Here is an 18992-nt window from a genome sequence, read left to right as displayed (position 1 = left end):
ACATTCCAGATAAAGGAGACAGCAAGGGCAAAACACAGAGGTGGAGCGTGCCCGAGTATACTCAAGACACAGCAGTATAGGACAGAAGTTGACACATTTCACCCATGACACATATCTTTCACATATGAACTTTTCAGAAGTCAGATGTGTCTCATAATGCATCTAAGGCTTATTGAAATACAGTCATGTCCCAATGGAGTTATTATTTTTTTAAGCTTGCTGTTCCATTGAATTAGTTTTGCTGTTTCTAAGAAACTTACGGTCTAGACGAAGCAATAAAAGGACTCAGAAAGTCCGTTTGAGACACTAATGAGAAAACCATCCTGTGGCTATGAATCAGGCACCACCACACCAGGGGAGGAACGTCCTGGCAGCAAAGGGAGCGCGATCCCAGGGACAGAGTGGTGAGGGTGATGGAGGCAGGCTGTTGGGGCCGAGTGAGGCTGAAACTGCGAGGCTGCCAGCGGCTGAGGTGTTGAGAAGCAGGCAGGGGCCGGAGAGTAGAGGGCCTAGTGAAGGAGGGGCGGAGTCTGCAAAATGCGTGCTCTGCTCGGTGCCCTGGGGCCGCTCGTGTGAAGCCTAGCACTGTATCAGGGAGAAACGAGAGGTAAAGAAGAGAGGGAATGTCGGGGCCCACTTGGGGAAAGCTTTGGACATATTTGGGCTTTTTCCCGAAGGGAAGGAGAGAGGGAAGGAAAGTCAGGAGCACCAATCATGTGCCAGGCTTGGCTAGCAGCGGCTGAGGACACGAGGGTGGGCGTGATGAGAGAAAACGTATAAACCCTTTAGGATCACAGCCTTCCCCTCCCCCACCGCGCCCCAGCCCTTTGCTGCCCAGACGGAGTCCAGCAGAAGGCACGCCTGCTTGAGTGCGGCTGGCAGGGTAATAATATGGGTGTAATAATTTATAGTAGTAATTTGAACATTTCACCTCAAATGTCCTATGGTGGGCTTGAGTGTGAGATATTATTATGTTACAGAATAACATGCTTATGATTTCCTGATAAAAGAAGGACATTATTTGTGCTGGACCCAGTAGATGATGTGGTGTTGATAGGACAGAGGAGTGAGCCCCACACAGGAAGCTAGAGGGGCTGGCTGGATCTGTATGGCACAGACAGACTGTTCCTGGCCTAAGACATGGAAAGATCCAGAAGGGGGAAAGGCTGCAAAAGAAGAGAGGCAAACTGCCCCATAGCTGTGTTCTCCATGAGCATTTGGAGAGAGGAGAGAGTAGTTTTCAGAGCAACTTACCACAGAACTGAGAAAGAACAAGTGTGTGTCTCTGAAAGGTTTCTTCCATGTGGTAAATGGGACCTTCCCTTCAACATTATTTGCCTGACTTGGACAAGATATAAATTACTTTTCAGTGATTTGGGTTGGTACACTGGTGTTTCGTTTAATTTTTTTCTCCCTGATGAGACTGGCCTCCAGGTCAGACACAGTCCTTTTCCTCAAGAAGCCCACCGTCTAGTGAGGGGCAGACACTGAGAGTGACAAGTTGTGAGAATAGTAGAGGCGTGTGCAGATGGCCCATCATTGTGGGCGTGTGGGTGAGGGGTGACCATTTCTGCCTGGAGGAGGAGGAGAGGCGCAAGAAGGTAGCATTTAAAGTTGGCGTTGGCTAGGCACAGCTGATGGCAGGGTGGAAAGGCATGGGAAGTTTGCAGCATTTTGCAAGTAAAGGTGAGGTGCCTGGGGAGCGTGGCACAGGGGGGACGTGTGGAGACTCTGCTTCGGGGCAGGAGCTCTGAGCTGGAGGCAGATGTGGAGAGGCTGAGGTTGTGCCAGATCCCCACCCAGTAGAGATAGCTCTGGAGAGCGTCTCTGCAGGAGCAGGGAGCTTGGTGAGATCCCAGTTCTTGACTGATGAGTCTGCATAGAATCTCGGACTTGGCTACTTCATTTAAATTCCGGCTCCCTCAGTTGCTAGCCATGTAGCTTTTGGCAAATCACAGATTCGCTCGCTCTCTCTCATCTATAACACGAAAGGATCAGAGTACCTACCTCACTGGGTTGCTTTAACAATTGAGTAGATACATGTCAAGCCTTTAGAAGTATACTTGACACATCGTAAGTGCTCAGTCAATCTTATATATGATATAGCAACCATAAACCTTTTTGTTAATATTAGTCTATTAAAACTAGAGCTTCAAGACTTTCCCTGTGTGTGAATTCATTGTTGCATAGCTTTAAAAAGTCGGTGCCTTTTGTGCAAAGCATTTTGTCAGGTGGTGGAAATAATTGATCCCCAGGCAGTAAGTAGTCTCAGGCCCTCACCTGAAATTTCAGACATTACCATAGTAGGGGAGTAGGGGAAGGTAGGGAATACCTGGGCCTCTCTTTCACTTTTTTTTTTTTGCAATAAATAGAAGAGTCCTAACCTCTGTTACTAACACTCCTTGGTGGTACCAGGCTCAGGTCTACACTGAAGTCCTTTCTGTGCCCAGGACTGTGCTAGATCCTGGGGTTCCTACAGTGCACCAGGCCCTGCCTCTACCCTCACCCAGCTCAGAACTCAAGAGCCACGAGACGGAGACCCGTAAACGCACACAGGCCACACCGGGCAGGTGACATTGGAGCTGCAGTGCACAGGGCTGTGGGCACACATGACAGCGAGGAGAGCCGGAGCGGCAAACCAGGGACATATGACATACTGAGGAACTAAAACATATCTGTATAAAACACAGTGGCCCCTAAAGTGCCATGAAACTTAAAGTGCCAGAAATTTCAAACGAAACTCTAGCCCTGGCAGGTGCAGCTCAGTGGATGGAGTGCCAGTTTGATTCCCAGTCTGGGCACGTGCCTGGGCTGCAGGCCGGGTCCCCAGTAGTGGGTGCATGAGAGGCAACCGCACATCAATGTTTCTCTTGTTCTCTTTCTCCCTCCCGTCCCCTCTCTAAAAATAAATAAATATAATCTTTTTCTAAAAAAGAAGTGTAACATAAACAACACATTCTGTCAAGGATATTAGCCCACTCGCAATAAATGTCAACTCTCAAGTAGCCAATGCCACTTTTCATTTGCCTAAACTCCTGTTTTATGAGAAAGTCCAATTAAATGCATCTTCAGACCAGATAAAATCATCACCCCATTAGAGGCAGCATGCACGACAGTATCTCCCATTGTTAAGTGCCTGTTACGTGCCTGACATTAGACATGTTTGTATATTAACCCAGTCTTATCTGTCGTTCCTTCACAATGCCTGATGTAAGCCATCATTTTAATCTTTACTCTTACATTCATCAGTAAGCCTTTACTGAGCCACTATTATGTGCCCAACGCTGTGCTTACTGGGGCTATGAAGATGAGAAAGACAAAACCCATGGCCCTCAAGGGTCTCTGGACATAGACATGGAAAAATAAAATCATAAAATGATTGTGCCATCAGTTAAAATGACATAAAGGAAGAGATATTAACTCTCTTTCTGGGTCCAAAAGGCTGACAGCGTTGACACCTGAGCTGGGACATGACAGGCTGACAAAGATGGGAGCAAGGGAGACAGCACTGGAGCAATGTCAAGGTCGGAATTATAAACCCATAGGCACCTTCGAACGAGACCCAGTAGCCGACATGGCTCTTTAGAATGAGGAGGAAAGCAATGAGAGATTCTATTGGTGAGGCAGGCAGGGAACAGAGCAGACAATTGAACACCCTCCTAGGAGATCCGGGTGTTACCCTGGAGGCAACAGTCAAATTATTTAAAGCTGGTGAGCATCCCACGGTGACTCCAGGATGGATTTCCACGTGAGGAGCTTTGGAAAAACTGGTCCAAGACTCACCTTGACCCGTTTCACAGGCAGAAGTCTATGTTCACTCAGATGCATGTTTACTGACACCGTCTCCCTTGCCCTGAGCATCTCCTTGTCATCTCCACTGCTGCCATCTGAATCAGAACTGCCTTTTAATAAGACGACATGGCAAGTAATAAGGAGGTTGGCTGGAGTTGAGAGAGGGGGTGGGCTGGTAGCAAGGAAGTCAAATTAGCATCGGTTTTCACAAGTTCTCAGGCCTGAACCAAGGCCGCAGAGTGGGGATGGCGTGGAAGAGACAGGAACCATATCGTAGTGGATCCGACAGGGTAAGTAACAATGGGGGGGGAGGGGAAATTGAAGAGAACAATTCAGCTTTTGGAATGGGGCAAATGAAGATACCATGAGTCAAACCCTGGGAATATAGGAAAAAGATGTTTGGGGGGGAAAACAAAAGCCAGTAAGGGCACCCAGATAGAGACATCCATTAGCCAAGTTTCACAAATTTTAATGTGCACAAAAATGTGTAGATTTTTTTAAAATTAAGATTCTGAGCCTGGCTAAGTGGCTCATTTGGTTAGAACGTCATCCACTATACAAAAAGGTTGCGGGTTTGATCCCTAGTCAGGGCACACACCTAGGCTGCAGGTCAGAAGTGTACAGGAGGCAACCAATCGATGTTTCTCTCTCATATCAATGTTTGTCTCTCTCTCTCTCTCTCTCTGTCCCTTCCTCTCTCTCTGAAATTAATACATATATCCTCAGGTGAGACTCAAACAAATAAATAAATATAAATATTCTGATTAAGTCTGAGGTCACTCAAGAGCCTGCATTTCTATCCTGATCAACAGACCACGCGGAGTAACAATGTTCCTGAATGAAAGTGGCTTCAGCTGCCCACCGCAGAACACGGGCGCAAGACAAAGGTTGGTGGGGAAGGAAAAATGTCTTTATTATAATGCTGCACCATTTGGGGGAACCAGGCGCTCCCTGGCTCCAGGCTCCTCTCTTCCAAAAAAACACAAAAAGAAAACCTGTGTGTTCCCAAAAAGACAAATCCAAAACCATACCCAGAAATCCCACTCCATTCTTATTTGTAGCCAGAGGCTGCAAAGCGGACAGCTCTCTGGTGTCAGGCTCCCGTTCAGGAGTCCCCACATGCGGCCTGCACCACCATCACCACACTGCAGCTTCCCATGCCAGGGGCCGAGGGCCATGGCCAACCACTGCAGCAGGCTGTGCAGGGGCTCTGGCCACACAGGGTCAGAGCACCTGTTACCTGCTCATGCCATTTCCAAGGCCCGCTGGGTCTTGGGAATGCCTTTGACTGCACACCCCAGCATGGATCGCAGAGGAAGAGAAGGGCCAGTCTCTGCCCTCCCTCCTTTAAATCTCCCGGCACAAGCTGCCATGAATTCCAGAAGGGCTCAGCTTCCCCAGCCAATCCCATCCTTTTCCCAGGCTAGACTGGCAGGTCCGCTGCACCTCCCCCTGCAGCCATGTTAACTTTTAGGTACACATGCCACTGTAACCTCTGGTTTCCCCTTCAATCCGAGAGCAAAAGACGATAGGAGGGCTTTTCCCTTTGTCCATCACACTCTAGACTCCTGCAGACTTGACACAATAACTTCCTCCTGTCACATCATGCCTGGGCCTGAGGGAATCTGTCCTCATGCCAGGGCTAGGTTGGTCACTGGGGCAACTAGCCTGTCTACCCTTTGCCCTGGAACGCAGGCTCTCCCATGCTGCCCTAGGGCCCCGCCCCTCTGCCCAGAGATGTGCCCAGATCTCCCTGTAGCAACAAGACATTAAACCAGTGAACACAGGCTTTCACCTCCATAAATGAATTTTAAAAAAATCAAGTCACTGAGTTTTGGTAGTTTTTGAGGATATTCCTGTTTCCTCACAGGGAAAAACAAAAACACCTTCCTTTCTATTCTTCATTTCCCTGTAAGATTACATTGCCTCACCCATCACTGCCTGACTTACAAAATGTTCCTGTCCTGATTATTTTCCCCCCCATTGATATCAGGCTTGACTATGCTACTTTTGTTGTTGTTGTTGTTGTTCATGGGATATGGCTGTAGTGACAGAATGTCGGTTACATTCATGAGCTCTAGGAACCACTGCAAGGCCCAGCTCTCTGCATCTCCTCCCTCTTCCATTAGGAGAACGTGTCCAGTACTTATTACTCCTTCAGGCAGCTCATTCAGTCAGTTATAAAAATGAAAACACCCATGGGCTATATATATGGCCTTTGGCCAAGAGCAGAGCTGACGCCAACCTGGGACCGACATATAATAAGAACAAGAGTTGCTTTAGCTACAGAGATTTGGGGGGTCATTTGTGGCTGCAGTATAACCTAGCAAAAGCTGGCTGATATAGTCTCTTCTGGCTATTAGTGAAACAAAACTAAGTAGGAGATAGAAGAGCTAAAATAAATGCACTTCACCCATCACATCACTCTTTTCAAAGACCATTGGTGACTGCTCACTGCTCACATGCTATTCAGTTGCAGACAGCAGTTTCCTGTGCTGGAGAGGAAATGAGCCACCCATTTCTCAGACTGCATGGTAAGCCTATATGGCACCAGAGTAATGGATGTATGGAATGGATGCCTTCCTTTGCTTCTATGATAAACCACTCTAAGTGGAACCTCAAGGATTCACTGAGGCTTGAAATCCTTTCTCACTTTTTCAAAATCTATTTATAAAAGCTAGAAACTTTCCACATTATATTATCAATGTTCACGGGACATGGCCTACACTGCCCCTATTTCTACTTTCTTTGAAGCTCTCATGGGACCAAACTTGAAAGAAAAATGATTAAAGAACTCCTTCTCCCCCTGCTGGCCATACTGCAATATAGCAATACTATAATGAACAGAATTATTGATGTCAAAATTGAAAGGAAACAAAGAATAACTATCCCAGCCAAATGGCTACCCCCAAAACAACTGTGGCATGCCGATGACTTGTGTTCAGCCTACGCCATATTTAGAATTTTTAAAAAATTTAACTTTTAATTAGTTGCCAGTATTTCACTGACACCCATATTTCTGTGTTTTCTGAAAAAAACATGTCGGTTCACACTGGGTCTGCTGTTGCACATGCATCTCCTGCTCCCTTTGGACAGGACTTGATGCTCCACTTTGCCAAAGTCCCCACGCAGTCTGCTTCATCTCCTTATACAGCCTGCTCAGCCCTTGCTGCTTTCATTTGCTACCCCAAGCTCTCTCAATGTCCTGAGGAATAAACGGAAGCCCAAACTTGCTCAAAACCCTATCACCTAATTAGCAAAGCAGGTAATAAAATTTAGACCTACTAAGTTTCATTCAACAGATTTTTGTTAATTTCATTCATTCATGTAACAAATGGTTCAGTGCCCACTATAGCCAGGCATGTAGTAAGTGCCAAAGGTAGGGAGTATACAAGAGTTTAGTTAGTGGGAAAAGCAACAGGTAATAACATGAAATATAATGGAAGTGATGAAAAGATATGGGCCCTGGCAGGTATAGCTCAGTCGGTTAGAGCATCGTCCCATCACCAAAAGGTTGCGGGTTCCATTTCCGATTGGGGCACGTGCCTGGGTTGTGGGTTCAACCCATGGTCAGTGTGAATGATCCCCAGTCCAGGAGCAAGCAATCCCCAGTCCTGGCATGTATGAAAGGCAACCCATACGTGCTGCTCTCTTGCACTACCCTCTCTCCCTTCTCTCTCTAAAAGCAATAAAAAAATGTCCACAGATGTTTTTTTTTAAAGGGGGAAAAAAGAAAGCATATGGGGCCTATGGTGATGTAGCAACACAGTCTGCCCTCACCTTATCACCCAGTTCAAGTTAATCATGATCGTGAATATAATGTAAATGTCTCTAAGATTAACTAAATGTCCTCAAACCCTAGGGTGCACAGTTATTCAACATTCATTAAGCCCAAGTGCTAAACTATGGGGAAACAGTAGTAAAAACAGCATTTACTAGATGAATTCTTTTTCCATGAGCTCTAAAATAGTCCCTCACCCTTCTCCCTGTTCACCTGCAATCAATGTGCAAGGGTAAGAGGGAGTCAAGGTCAGTAATAGTCACACGATGGTTAAAGGAGGTGGGCAGCAGCTGCTCGGCAAGTGACATCTCTGCAGAAAATGGGAGTCAGATATGAGCGTGAATTACTGGGGGAGTGGGAGGATGTGGGAGTAAAGCTAAACTCCGGCTAGGGCTGGTCCTGGTCAGCAACAACCATGACACCGTAATTGGACAGCACTAGAGAAAGGCATTACCTTTGTGCTGGATGTAAACATTGCTCAACTGGATCCTCTGAAACCTGGGCTCTTTGGAGAAATGGCCTATTCCAGATCCAAAAAAAGGAAAATTACAAGGTGAACCTAAGGCACTTTATTGGGCCAGAAAACAAGCAAACAGAGTGATGTAGGGACATCAAAAGGATTCAGGAGTCATGAAGATAATTAGTAATTTTAACTTACCGAATAAAACAGAATCCATGAATGCATAATGATGATAATTATGATGATGATGACGTGTGTGTGTGTGTGTGTGTGTGTGTGAAAGAGAGAGAGAATATGTGAGCACAGGGAGAAGCCAGAAAGCCTTTCTTTATTCTTCTTGATAGAATGATGTCAGGTAATAAATGTAGAAAGAATGATAGAATTGAAAACCACCACTTTGCAGCCCCCAATGCAACAATTGATTCAGACAACGACAATCAATAGATACTAAACACTGAGTAAAATGTTACTGGTACTGCCCGAGGACCACCCAACAGATGGGAAGAGAGGTTTGCTGATAACCTCTTTATACCCTAGCGTCGTCACTGATACTAGACAGCCTGCCTATCATGCGCTTCTTGACATGAGGCAACAAGGACCTAACTGCCCCTATAATTCTTGCAGATGAACGGTGACTCTCATCAAGCCATGAGACCCGACTGGTACTTTCCAGAATCTACACAGAGAAGAATGCAGAGACAGTTTGCCGAATATAGAGAGAGGATCTAGTTAACATGAATAAACACTTGGACAAGTTCAGAATGTAGGATATTCTAGCCTGAACTCTTCAAAAATGTCATTTTAAAAATAAAAAGGACTGTTCTAAAGTAAAAGTAGTCGGAGACATGGAACCAAATGCACTCGGTGAATCTTGACTGGCCCCTGGAGTGGCGGGGAAATGGCTATAAAAGACATTCCTGAAGCAGTTGGGAAAATCTGAATATGGACTGGAAAGTAGATGTTACAGAATTTTGCTAAGTATTGTAAAGTTTTGTGGTTAGGTGAATATCACTATTCTTACAGATGAATGTGTAAGTATTTAGGGGCCAAGTGCCACGACCACCCACAAATGTTTCAATTAAAAATTACCCATGTAACTATAGAGAGATAAAAATAACGTGGCAAATGTTAACTGGTGAATCTAGGTGAAGATTATGTATGTGGTCATTGCACTATTTTTTTCCTGTAGTTTTTAAAATAAAAAGTTGATGTGAAGTATAATTCCATGTGATAAGAAAAAAAATGTGAGTTATTTGGATCCTCTGTAGTCACTGAAGAAAAAACAATGACGAGAACAGTTCATCACCTCTCAGCTTTACACTTTGGCATTTGAAATGTTTCTGAAGCCTGTAAAACATGCGCAATGCTCATGCTATAATCTGAGGTAGAAAATATCAGTATCTAAAATAGCTGACATTATTTTAATGATCTGAACTTACATTTCCATGAGTTCCTTAAAACATTTTCCTGCATTTCCCAAGTATATTGTAACCATGTATTATTTTTATTTGAAAAATATGAAACATTAACATCTCATTTTTCTATTTAATATAACCGTACTTCTAATTGGGGAAAAGTGTAGGTTCTCAGTAAGATAAAATAACGCCATTAAAATAAAAGTTGACACTAACATTAATATGTAATGAACCAGAGACCTAATAAAGCGAAAACCATATGCCTCTTAACAGCCAACAGAGAAGAAAGTCTGCAACTTTAGGATAGGCAAACATTTCCTAAGGCACGAAAGTACAAGTCATAAAAGAAAACACTGATAAATTGGACTTCATAAAAATTCAGAACTTTGGCTCTTCCCAACACCCTGTAAAGAAAATAAAGGGACAAGTCACAAACTGGGAGAAAAGACAATACAAACATCTGGACAAAGAATGGCTGGCAAGCCGTCACCTCCTACCTGGTCCTCTGGCTCCCACTCCGCCCCGCAGCCCTTTCCCGTGAGAGCCAGGGCCAACTGTTTGCCAATCGTTTGGCCCATGGCTTCCGCAATACAGGGAATTAAATATAGATTCCTTTGGCAAAAGGCCTGCACGCCCACACCCTAGCTCTATCTTCTAGCTCCTGCTCCCCACTCACACACTTCTCTGGCCTCACAGTCACTTGCCCGTTTTGCCCATCACATTATGTACAAGCTCCTCCCTGACTCAGGGCCTATGCACCTGCCGATCCCTCCGCCAGAGACTGTTCCTCTGCGCGGCTGACTAGCATCCTCATTATTCTGTTCTCACGGAGGCATTCTCTGACATGTCCTCTCCAATCACTTAATCAATATCCTCTGTTTTCTTCACTCCGCTTCCCCTAACTGAACTTATTTACTGTGAATTTTCCCTTCTACAAAAAGGAAAGACCCATGAGGTGAAAAGAAACTTCTGTGTTGTCCACTGACACAAACCCAGCGCAGAGCGCATGGAGCATGGCAGATGCTTTGCAAACATCACTGAATGACTCATGGCAAACCTACTATGTTCCAGGCACCGTACTACATATTGGCACAAAGTTATGTGTGGCTCAAAGGTTTTGCTCATCTCTTTAGGAGAAATACTGTATTTCTAAATCCATTTGAATAGCTGAATACTTCTTAGTATTCTCCAGAAGCCAATTTACTTTCAAGTAAATTGCAAAATCTGGATTTCATTTATATGTAGGATCTGTGCCCTGGGCTAAATGGAAATGTTCACATCATTTTGAACAACTTACACCCACAACAACTAAAACGAGAGAAACAAAAAATATAATGTGTAAGAATGTACCATAACTGGAACTCTCACATACCACTGGTGAGTATAAATTAACTTAACCCCTTTGGAATGCTGCTTGCAATTATTTAATAATGTAAAACATACGTACACCTTATTACCCAGCAATTCCATACCCGCATGTACTCCCAAAGGCAGCACACACATGGCTCCCCAAAAGACAGGAACAAAAGTGTCCAGAGTACCAGTATTCGTAATGGCCAGAACGTGGGACCTCAAAGGTCCATCAGCATAAAATATGTATCAGTATTCAGGCACACAAAGGAATACTATACAGCAATGAGGATAAACCAACCACAACCATACGCAACACGGGTGTGTGTCTTATAAATGAAATGGTGAACAAAAGCAGCCAGACACTGCAGTGCCCACGCCAGGCTTCAGTTAAAAGTTTGCTGCGTTGGAGAAGATCCATTCTCCCTGGGGTGTTCCAGTGGAGTGCTTTCCCCAAAGCTTCCCTACTGGTGTTCCTCCTAAAGTCAGACCCATTAAGTATGAGGTGGTATTTGAGGAGGTAACCTAAACTAGCCTACAACAACCACATTCCTTGGAAGTCTCATGTTTTATTATCTTAAAAATTCACGTGAATTCCATTTTTTCTTCATGCATACTAAACAGAAATATTTACCTGAAAAATATTTACGAGAATTATTTTCAAATGAAATGTGCCACGTTTTACCCAGTGGTTGCAATAGCCAGATTTCAGTTGAAAAAGAATTGGTGGTGCTGGGGTGGGGGTGGGGGTATGGGGTAACGGACTGGGAAGAAGAGGTGAAGGGATGAAGAAGCATAAACTGGTGGTTACAGAACAGTCAGGGGATGTAAAGTACAGCACAGGGAATACAGTCAACAATATTGCAATAACTATGTAAGGTGCCAGGTGGGTACTAGAACTACTGAGGGGAACACTATGCAAAGTGTATGACTGTCTGACCACTAAGCTGCACACCTGAAACCAATACAAAATAATATTGAAAGTAAGCTGTAATTGGAAAGAAAAAAAAGAGAGAACTGGTGGAAAGTAGATTGGTTACGGTTAAATAGCCTGGTTCAGTTCCCAGATTCACTACTCACTAGCAGTGTGACTTTGGCCAATTTACCTCGATATTTCGACCCTACTTCCTCATTCCTATAATGAATATAGTAACACCGACCTCACACACGTGGTTTGAGTGTTAAATGAGACGACATCAGTTAGGTACCGAATGCTACCAGCCTTTTCCTTCCCTGCCCTATCTGCAGTACTGGGGTGGAAGAAAAGTCAACAGGCTGTTTGCTGCAATATATATATTTTAATTCAAAGTGAATCGACAGTTAATACACCATAAATTCTTATTTTGACACTCACCAAAATAGTCACCTGGAAAACCCGCTTTTTGTGACAAAGTACAGAAGGCTTGGTCACATTTAAATCACTGAGAACTAGAGAGAAATACTATCGCAAACTGTAATAGACATTACATCCATAAAAATTTTCCCAGTCCTTATTTGTAATATTGCACAGTGCAATTGCTACATGGCAAACTAGTGTAGCATAGAAGTAAAAGCAAAAACAAACTAACCAAAGAAAGAAAGCCACAAGTCTAAAATCATCAAACAGTTAACAGTTCAAACTCAGTAATCAAATCTGTCATTGGGTTTTGTTAAAACAAATCTTCCTACACTTGCAGTGTATGATTTAACTTTACTTAACACAAACAAAGTTCAAAATTAGTAGTAGAGATTTTTTAAAATGAAAAGTTTTGCTACTACAGTAACATACTTAAATACCCTGAAGAAAAAGGAAACTAAATTATCAGGATATTTGATAAAAAATAATTTGTAAATTAAAATAGTATGCAAAAATGCAACTTGAAATTCATGCAGTGTTTTATTTAAGAAAGCATTAAAACCAAAGAAAACTGGGTAAAATGAGTTTAAAGAAGCTATAAATCCAGATTTTTTTTGTCAATATGCTTTAGGCTTTAACAGGATTTTAATATATTTCATTTTTAAACACATAAAAACCCCATGATTAGAATCAGTGAAGAGCGATGTACTTCACGGGGCAGGCCTTCATCGAACATTACTATTATATTAGGAAAACACTGAGGGTTACGTCTACTGTCCATTTAACAAGACCATCCCAGGCTTGGAACCGAAATACACAGAACAGGGCATTTCAGGGTAGTGAACGTGGTCCTGAACGAAAAGCAAACCACACCACCTTTGTGCCTTCTGCGGTACGAACGCCAGTCAGTCATCTGCACTTGTTTCTGACACCTCTGCTGCCCGCACTGATTCTTTTTCAAGGAGGGAGCAGATACGAGTCATCTGCTGGACCATATAAATAAAGTTAGAAGGCTGTGGAGGACAGCATTTACTTAAATAGTGACTCCATACATTTGCCATCTGTAAATAATCTTTTAAATTAATCTTAGACTACTCCTTTTTTTATGTGTAATATATATTTCTATTATATAAAATGCATAGAATTGATTACTAAAAACACTGAAACTTGTGGGGAAAATTAAGTCCTTCATTTTCAGTGTGACTAAAAATGTACTGCTGGTTTTTATTTTATGACCTAATACTGTAATTTTTAAAAGCAACTTCAGGCACATTTATTTCAGTGATGATTGTTAAATAAAACACTGCTTGTGTTAATGGAGTAAAGAAAAGTTTGTCCATTATTAGCTTATTGTCAACAATGTACTACAGCTGTACTAGTGGTATGCAATTCATTTATCAAAGAAATGCTATAAATCCAAAACATTTGGAGGGTTTTACACTCAAATGCTTTGTACTGTTTATTCCAGTAAATGCTGTAAGATTATATTCCAGATTTTTAAGGAAAAAAAGTTAAGTCAAGCCTGCAAGATACAGCTTTCTCAAGTGTCTACAATGCCAGTATGAAAATAAAAAATTAAGTTACATTGATACATCCAAGTTTTTTATATGCAGTGATGAGCACAAACATTAATAGAGATAAAATACTGATGCAATTAACACACCCCAAAATAACATATGCTATTATTTTCCATCATTTACAATACAGTAGTTACAATGACACTCCAAACAGAAAAGCAAAGTAAAAAAAATCAAAACCCCAACTTCTATTTCATGTAATTAGACTTATACAGAAATTAGAAGGCTAAATAACAACTAGTTAATCACCTAATTTCACAGCTATCTGAAGTGGCAATCGTTATATAGCAGCTTATCTATGATACATTCAAGATAAATGATACAATTTATTACTTGCCCATAAGCTAAAACACAGCCTGTTTAATACCTTTCCTTAAATTCCACCTCTACACTACAATATACTTGAGGTCTATGCAAAAAGTAGCTACCTTTTATATAGGAAATGGATGATTAAGTCTTTGGTGCTGTAAAAGCAACTTCATTTAAACATCACCACCATCACCAAACAAAAAAAGAAAGAAAGAAAGAATAAGAAAGGAAAAACCCAAGACACACTTCCTAGGAAGAAAAGCATGTAATTTCTGTCCCTGACGGAATGTATTAAATAAGCAAACACCACCAACAAGCAAAACAAGTACTACAATGTAAAAATACTTTAAAAAAAAACCCTCTCACATGCATAAATGAAAAATTGCACACAAAGAACTCACATCTTTTCAAGCTTCAATAGTAAATATTCTGCTACTACTTATTAAATACTGCATGGTTTGCCCAAGCTAAGGTGAAACCACATCATGAATCAATGAGCAATTTGCATTTTCTTTCATTATCTACTCAAAGTCATGCCTACTGCACCTCTAAATATTTTATTAAATCCAATTATACAGCAAACACTCCCAAAATAAATGTAGATTGTATTGCAGTTTTACTTAACAGTATATAAAATGCTGTGTTGTGACAGATATCAACTATCCATTAGATACTGAATCAATTTTTCTTAAGCACTACTAACTGCTTGCTTTTCTTGAAGCTAGATCATTCTGAAAAATCAGACAGCAGAATTCAATTCAGCTATAGCAAACATGCTGCCCTCTTAGTAAGGAAAAAACAGCTACAACCTGAAATCATACCACACAAAACCAAAAATGAACATTACTCTATCAAAAGGAAACTAAAGAGTAGATCTGGTTTTTAAGTGCTGCAGTCCTCAACATTTATATATAGGTAATAACATTAACAACCTCAAATATTTAAGGCACTATGTGTGGGAACGGTTTACAATGCAGCTGAGATTATTAGAACAACATTTAAGAGCAAAGTCTAGGCAGTATTTTGCCCATGCAAAGACACATGCAAATGTAAAGAACAATAGCTCAATTTCTTAGGTAAGTGACCCAACATTTATACACTAAGACACGGATAATACAATTCACTTGTATGCTGAAATTCTGACGTATGTGCATCTGTTGCTCTAAGTCTGTACACAGAATGGCTTCCCAAATACGGACGTGTCTTGCACTAGTTAGAAGGCAATTTTATAAAAAATAGCAGGAGCAAAACTGAACTTCTGCTCCCATAAGTCACCTGTCTAGAGTAACTACATAAGAAGATAACATGACCAAAGACAAGTTATACCAAATGTGCAAAACACATTAAAAGTGAGTTTTTTTAAAGCTCAAAGTTGTTTAAATTGCACCCAAGTCTACATGATTCAAAAATAATTTTCTTGTGCCATGGCTAATATTTATTAAATACCATGTTTTTATTTTTAATTAAATGTTTCTCTCATTGAGCTTCCTCAATATGCTCCTTTTGAGTTTTCACATATATGGATACTGGCTGAGTTTTGTTGGACTCAATGGAAATCCAGTATATGCAGGTGATGCTGCAATGTAAGAATGTGGTGGGAAGATTGGTTTGTACTGAGTCTGATGAATGGTTGGGGATGGTAAGAGACGGGGATTTATGCCCACTGGGACCTGGTGAACTATGCCACTGGGATGGGAGATATTATAAGTTGGATGCTGTAACATAGGTCTTGAGGTACATGGAGAGGCTAAGAGGTGGGCCACGGGTGCAGCACTGCTGAGGGCAGCGGATGATGGGTAAGGAAGTAGAGTAGGCTGTCCTCCGAGGTGCGTGCTTCCAGCCAGGTGCGCATGCACGGCTGTGTGGTTGGGACTTCCATGAGAAAGAGTGAATGGATTACTGGTAACACTAGCAGAGATATAAGCATGCTGTCTTCGATGTCCAAAGTTTCCATTCCACTCTTGATGCCCAGATCCAAAGTGCTGAACCTATCCAAAACAAATAAAACAAAAAACACTAAATACATATTTAAAGGATTGAAAGAAAGGAAGAAAGGAAATTACAATAAGCTGTGACCCATGAAGAACCCTCAAATCTTAGATTTACTAAATATAAAGAGAAAACTAATGACTTTATTATATATTAGTAATAACACTTTAATATTTATCACTACATATTATTATGATATAAACATTGCCTCTACCACTGCTACTAGTATCTCGACCCTCCCACCACTACTAGCAAGCTACCATGTGTGAAGCACTTATCATATGTAGGCCTAACATTTGCATACAAGACATTATTTAATTCCCAAAACAACACATGATACAGCTATCATTCCCATTAACTGTGGTCTAGATTTGCTAAAGAGACCTGGCCAAGGTAATATACATAGTATTTGGCAAAACCAGAATTTGGATAAAGAATCTTCTCTTTCCCCAAGTGGAAACTCAGCTGCTAAGCACAGTGCTGAATACATGGACAGTACTCAATGTAACATGTCTCACTACCACCATGACTAACACATGGAAGTGTAGCCATCTGGGTGCCATATCTGAGTCTCCATTAACCTGGCTCATACGGTTGTCCCCGCCCTGGTGATTCCCTGAGACACCAGCCCACCAAACTGGCAGACCCACCTATACTGTTTCTAGTGGTTTTTCCATACAAATGGCCCATCTTGGCTCATGCTTCAGATTTTCCTAAAATCTCTCAAAAGAAGCAGCATCTGGCCTTAGTGTGCCCATATCTCTCACTAAGTAGCCCTAGGCCTGGCACTAGCAGTGGCTGACCAAGGTTCACAGTTTGGCCTCTCTTGGGTACCTCCAAACCCAGGTCAAGTAGCAGCCCTCTGCAGACTGCTTTGTAGCTCAAGCCAAGAGGCCTTGGGAAGAACACAGGCAGCGACTGACCTTGGCCTACACTTCCCAGGAGGCTGCAGAGCCAGTACACCCAGTGGACAGCTTCAGACCACGTTGAAGCACTACCCAACCATCTCCACAAGAGTCACACTCAAGGGGCCAAACTCAGCAGACACCAGAGCCCTGCTGATGTGAGTCCTGCTCTGTGGGACAGGCCCCTGCACAGATGATGCTCCTTGGTGGTTGGTGGTCAGTGGTCGTGGCTAGTCCTTGCAGCCGATTGGTAAGTTCCTCCCATTGATGTGCCAAGAGCAATCAAGGCTCAAGTACAAGAGGAGAGTGTACACAGCCCACAAGGGGGGCAGAGGGCACACCTAGAGTGTCCAGCTTGGGTGATCAGGGAGGCTGTGCCACTAGACCTTACCAGATACCTACTACATTAGGCCACTCTGCCAACCCTGGAAGATGTAGCAGCTCTACGTAATACATAGAGAAAAACACAGGGAGGCTGCCAAAATGAGGAGACAAAGAAATACACGCTAAATGAAAGAACATAACAAAATGGAAACAGAAAAAGAACTAAACAAGTGGAAACGAGCAATCTACTAGATGCAGAGTTCAAAACACTGGTTATAGGGATGCTCAATGAACTTAGGGAAAACTTCTACACATAAAAAAGGACATAAAAGCCATAAAAAGGACACTGAAACCATTAAAAAGTCAGAAATGAAGGATACACTAACTTAAATGAAGAATAATTTATAAGGAATCAGTAGTAGAGTAGATGAAGCTGAGAAGCAAATCAGAGATTTGGAATATAAGGAGGTAAAAAAAAACACCCAATCAAAACAGCAAACAGAAAACCAAATCCAAAAAAAGTGAAGGTAATGTAAGGAGCCTCTGCCATAACTTCAAACATACCAACATTCACATCATAGGGGTGCTGGAAGGAGAGGAGACAGGGCAAGTATTTGAAAACCTACTTGAAAATCATAATGACAGAAAACTTCCCTAACCTTGTGAAGGAAATAGACATACAAGTCCAGGAATCTCAGAGAGTCCCAAACAAGATGAACCCAATGAGGCCCACACCAAGACAAATTGTAATTAAAATGCAACAAGTTAAGGACAAAGAATCTTCAAAGCAGCAGGAGAAAAGAAGTTAGTTACTGACAAGGGAGCTCCCAAGAGACTGTCGGCTGATTTCTCAACAGAAACTCTGCAGGCCAAAAGAGAGCGGCAAGGAATATTCAAAGTGATGAAAAGCAAGGATTTAACCAAGAGTATTCTACCCAGCAAAGCTATCATTTTGAATAGAAAGAAGATAAAGAGCTTCCCAGGCATGAAAACAATTAATGGAGTTCATCACCACCAAACCAGTATTATACGAAATGTTAAAGGAAAAAGAAGATGTGCAGAGGAGGCGGCAGAGGAGGAAAAAGAAGAGGAAGAGGAGGAAAGATGACAGGAGGAAGAGGATGGATAAAAATCTGAACACAATGGTGATAAATACTATCTATCAACAAATGAATCTAAAAAATGATAAATGAAGAACAGAAACAGGCTCATAGATACAGAGACCATTCTGATGGTTGCCAGTGGGAGGGAGGGTGGAGAGTGGGTGAAAAAGGTGAAGGGATTAAGAAGTACATATTGATCATTACAGAATAGTCGTGTGAATATACGGTATAGAGAATACAGTTAATAATAGTCTAATAACTATGCACGGTGTCAAATGGGTACTAGATTTATCAGGATGACCACTTAGTAAGTTATATAATATCTAATCACTGGGGTACACACCTAAAACTAATATAATATTGTATGTCAATTGTAATTGAAAAATTAAAAAATGGTTTAAACTAAAAAAAATGTAGCCAACAATCCATTAATGTGCATTCTGATGTAAAGGGACCAAGAAGAAAAACTAAAATACGTTAAAGAGAATCCAGGAGCTTAACCTTTCAGAAAAAATCGAGTTTTGTGGATAATCTACTTAATTATCCTATTATCAGGATTATTACTCTTTAGTCACTCGGGATAACCAAAAGGGTAAAATTTACTAAGATTGCACACAGTTTCATAATCTTTTTTTCCCCCAAGTGAAATAC

The 18992-nt window shown here is 41.9% G+C and overlaps 1 protein-coding gene across 7 annotated transcripts in view; it reads right to left on the bottom strand.

Moving 5' to 3' along the window:
- Window positions 1–12076: 12076 nt before the first annotated feature.
- Window positions 12077–18992, bottom strand: part of HIPK3 (homeodomain interacting protein kinase 3) — a 92922-nt gene continuing 86006 nt past the window's right edge. For all 7 annotated transcript variants that reach the window (XM_036029212.1, XM_028515519.2, XM_028515520.2 and 4 more), the window contains one exon: window positions 12077–16008. In XM_036029212.1, the coding sequence (XP_035885105.1) occupies window positions 15532–16008 (477 nt within the window). In that variant the 3' untranslated portion in view covers window positions 12077–15531. The remainder of the gene's footprint in view (window positions 16009–18992) is intronic.

This window comes from Phyllostomus discolor, chromosome 6 (genome assembly GCF_004126475.2).
Source record: "Phyllostomus discolor isolate MPI-MPIP mPhyDis1 chromosome 6, mPhyDis1.pri.v3, whole genome shotgun sequence".
Taxonomy (NCBI): Eukaryota; Metazoa; Chordata; class Mammalia; order Chiroptera; family Phyllostomidae; genus Phyllostomus; species Phyllostomus discolor.
This window is presented reverse-complemented; position numbering and strand designations above follow the sequence as displayed.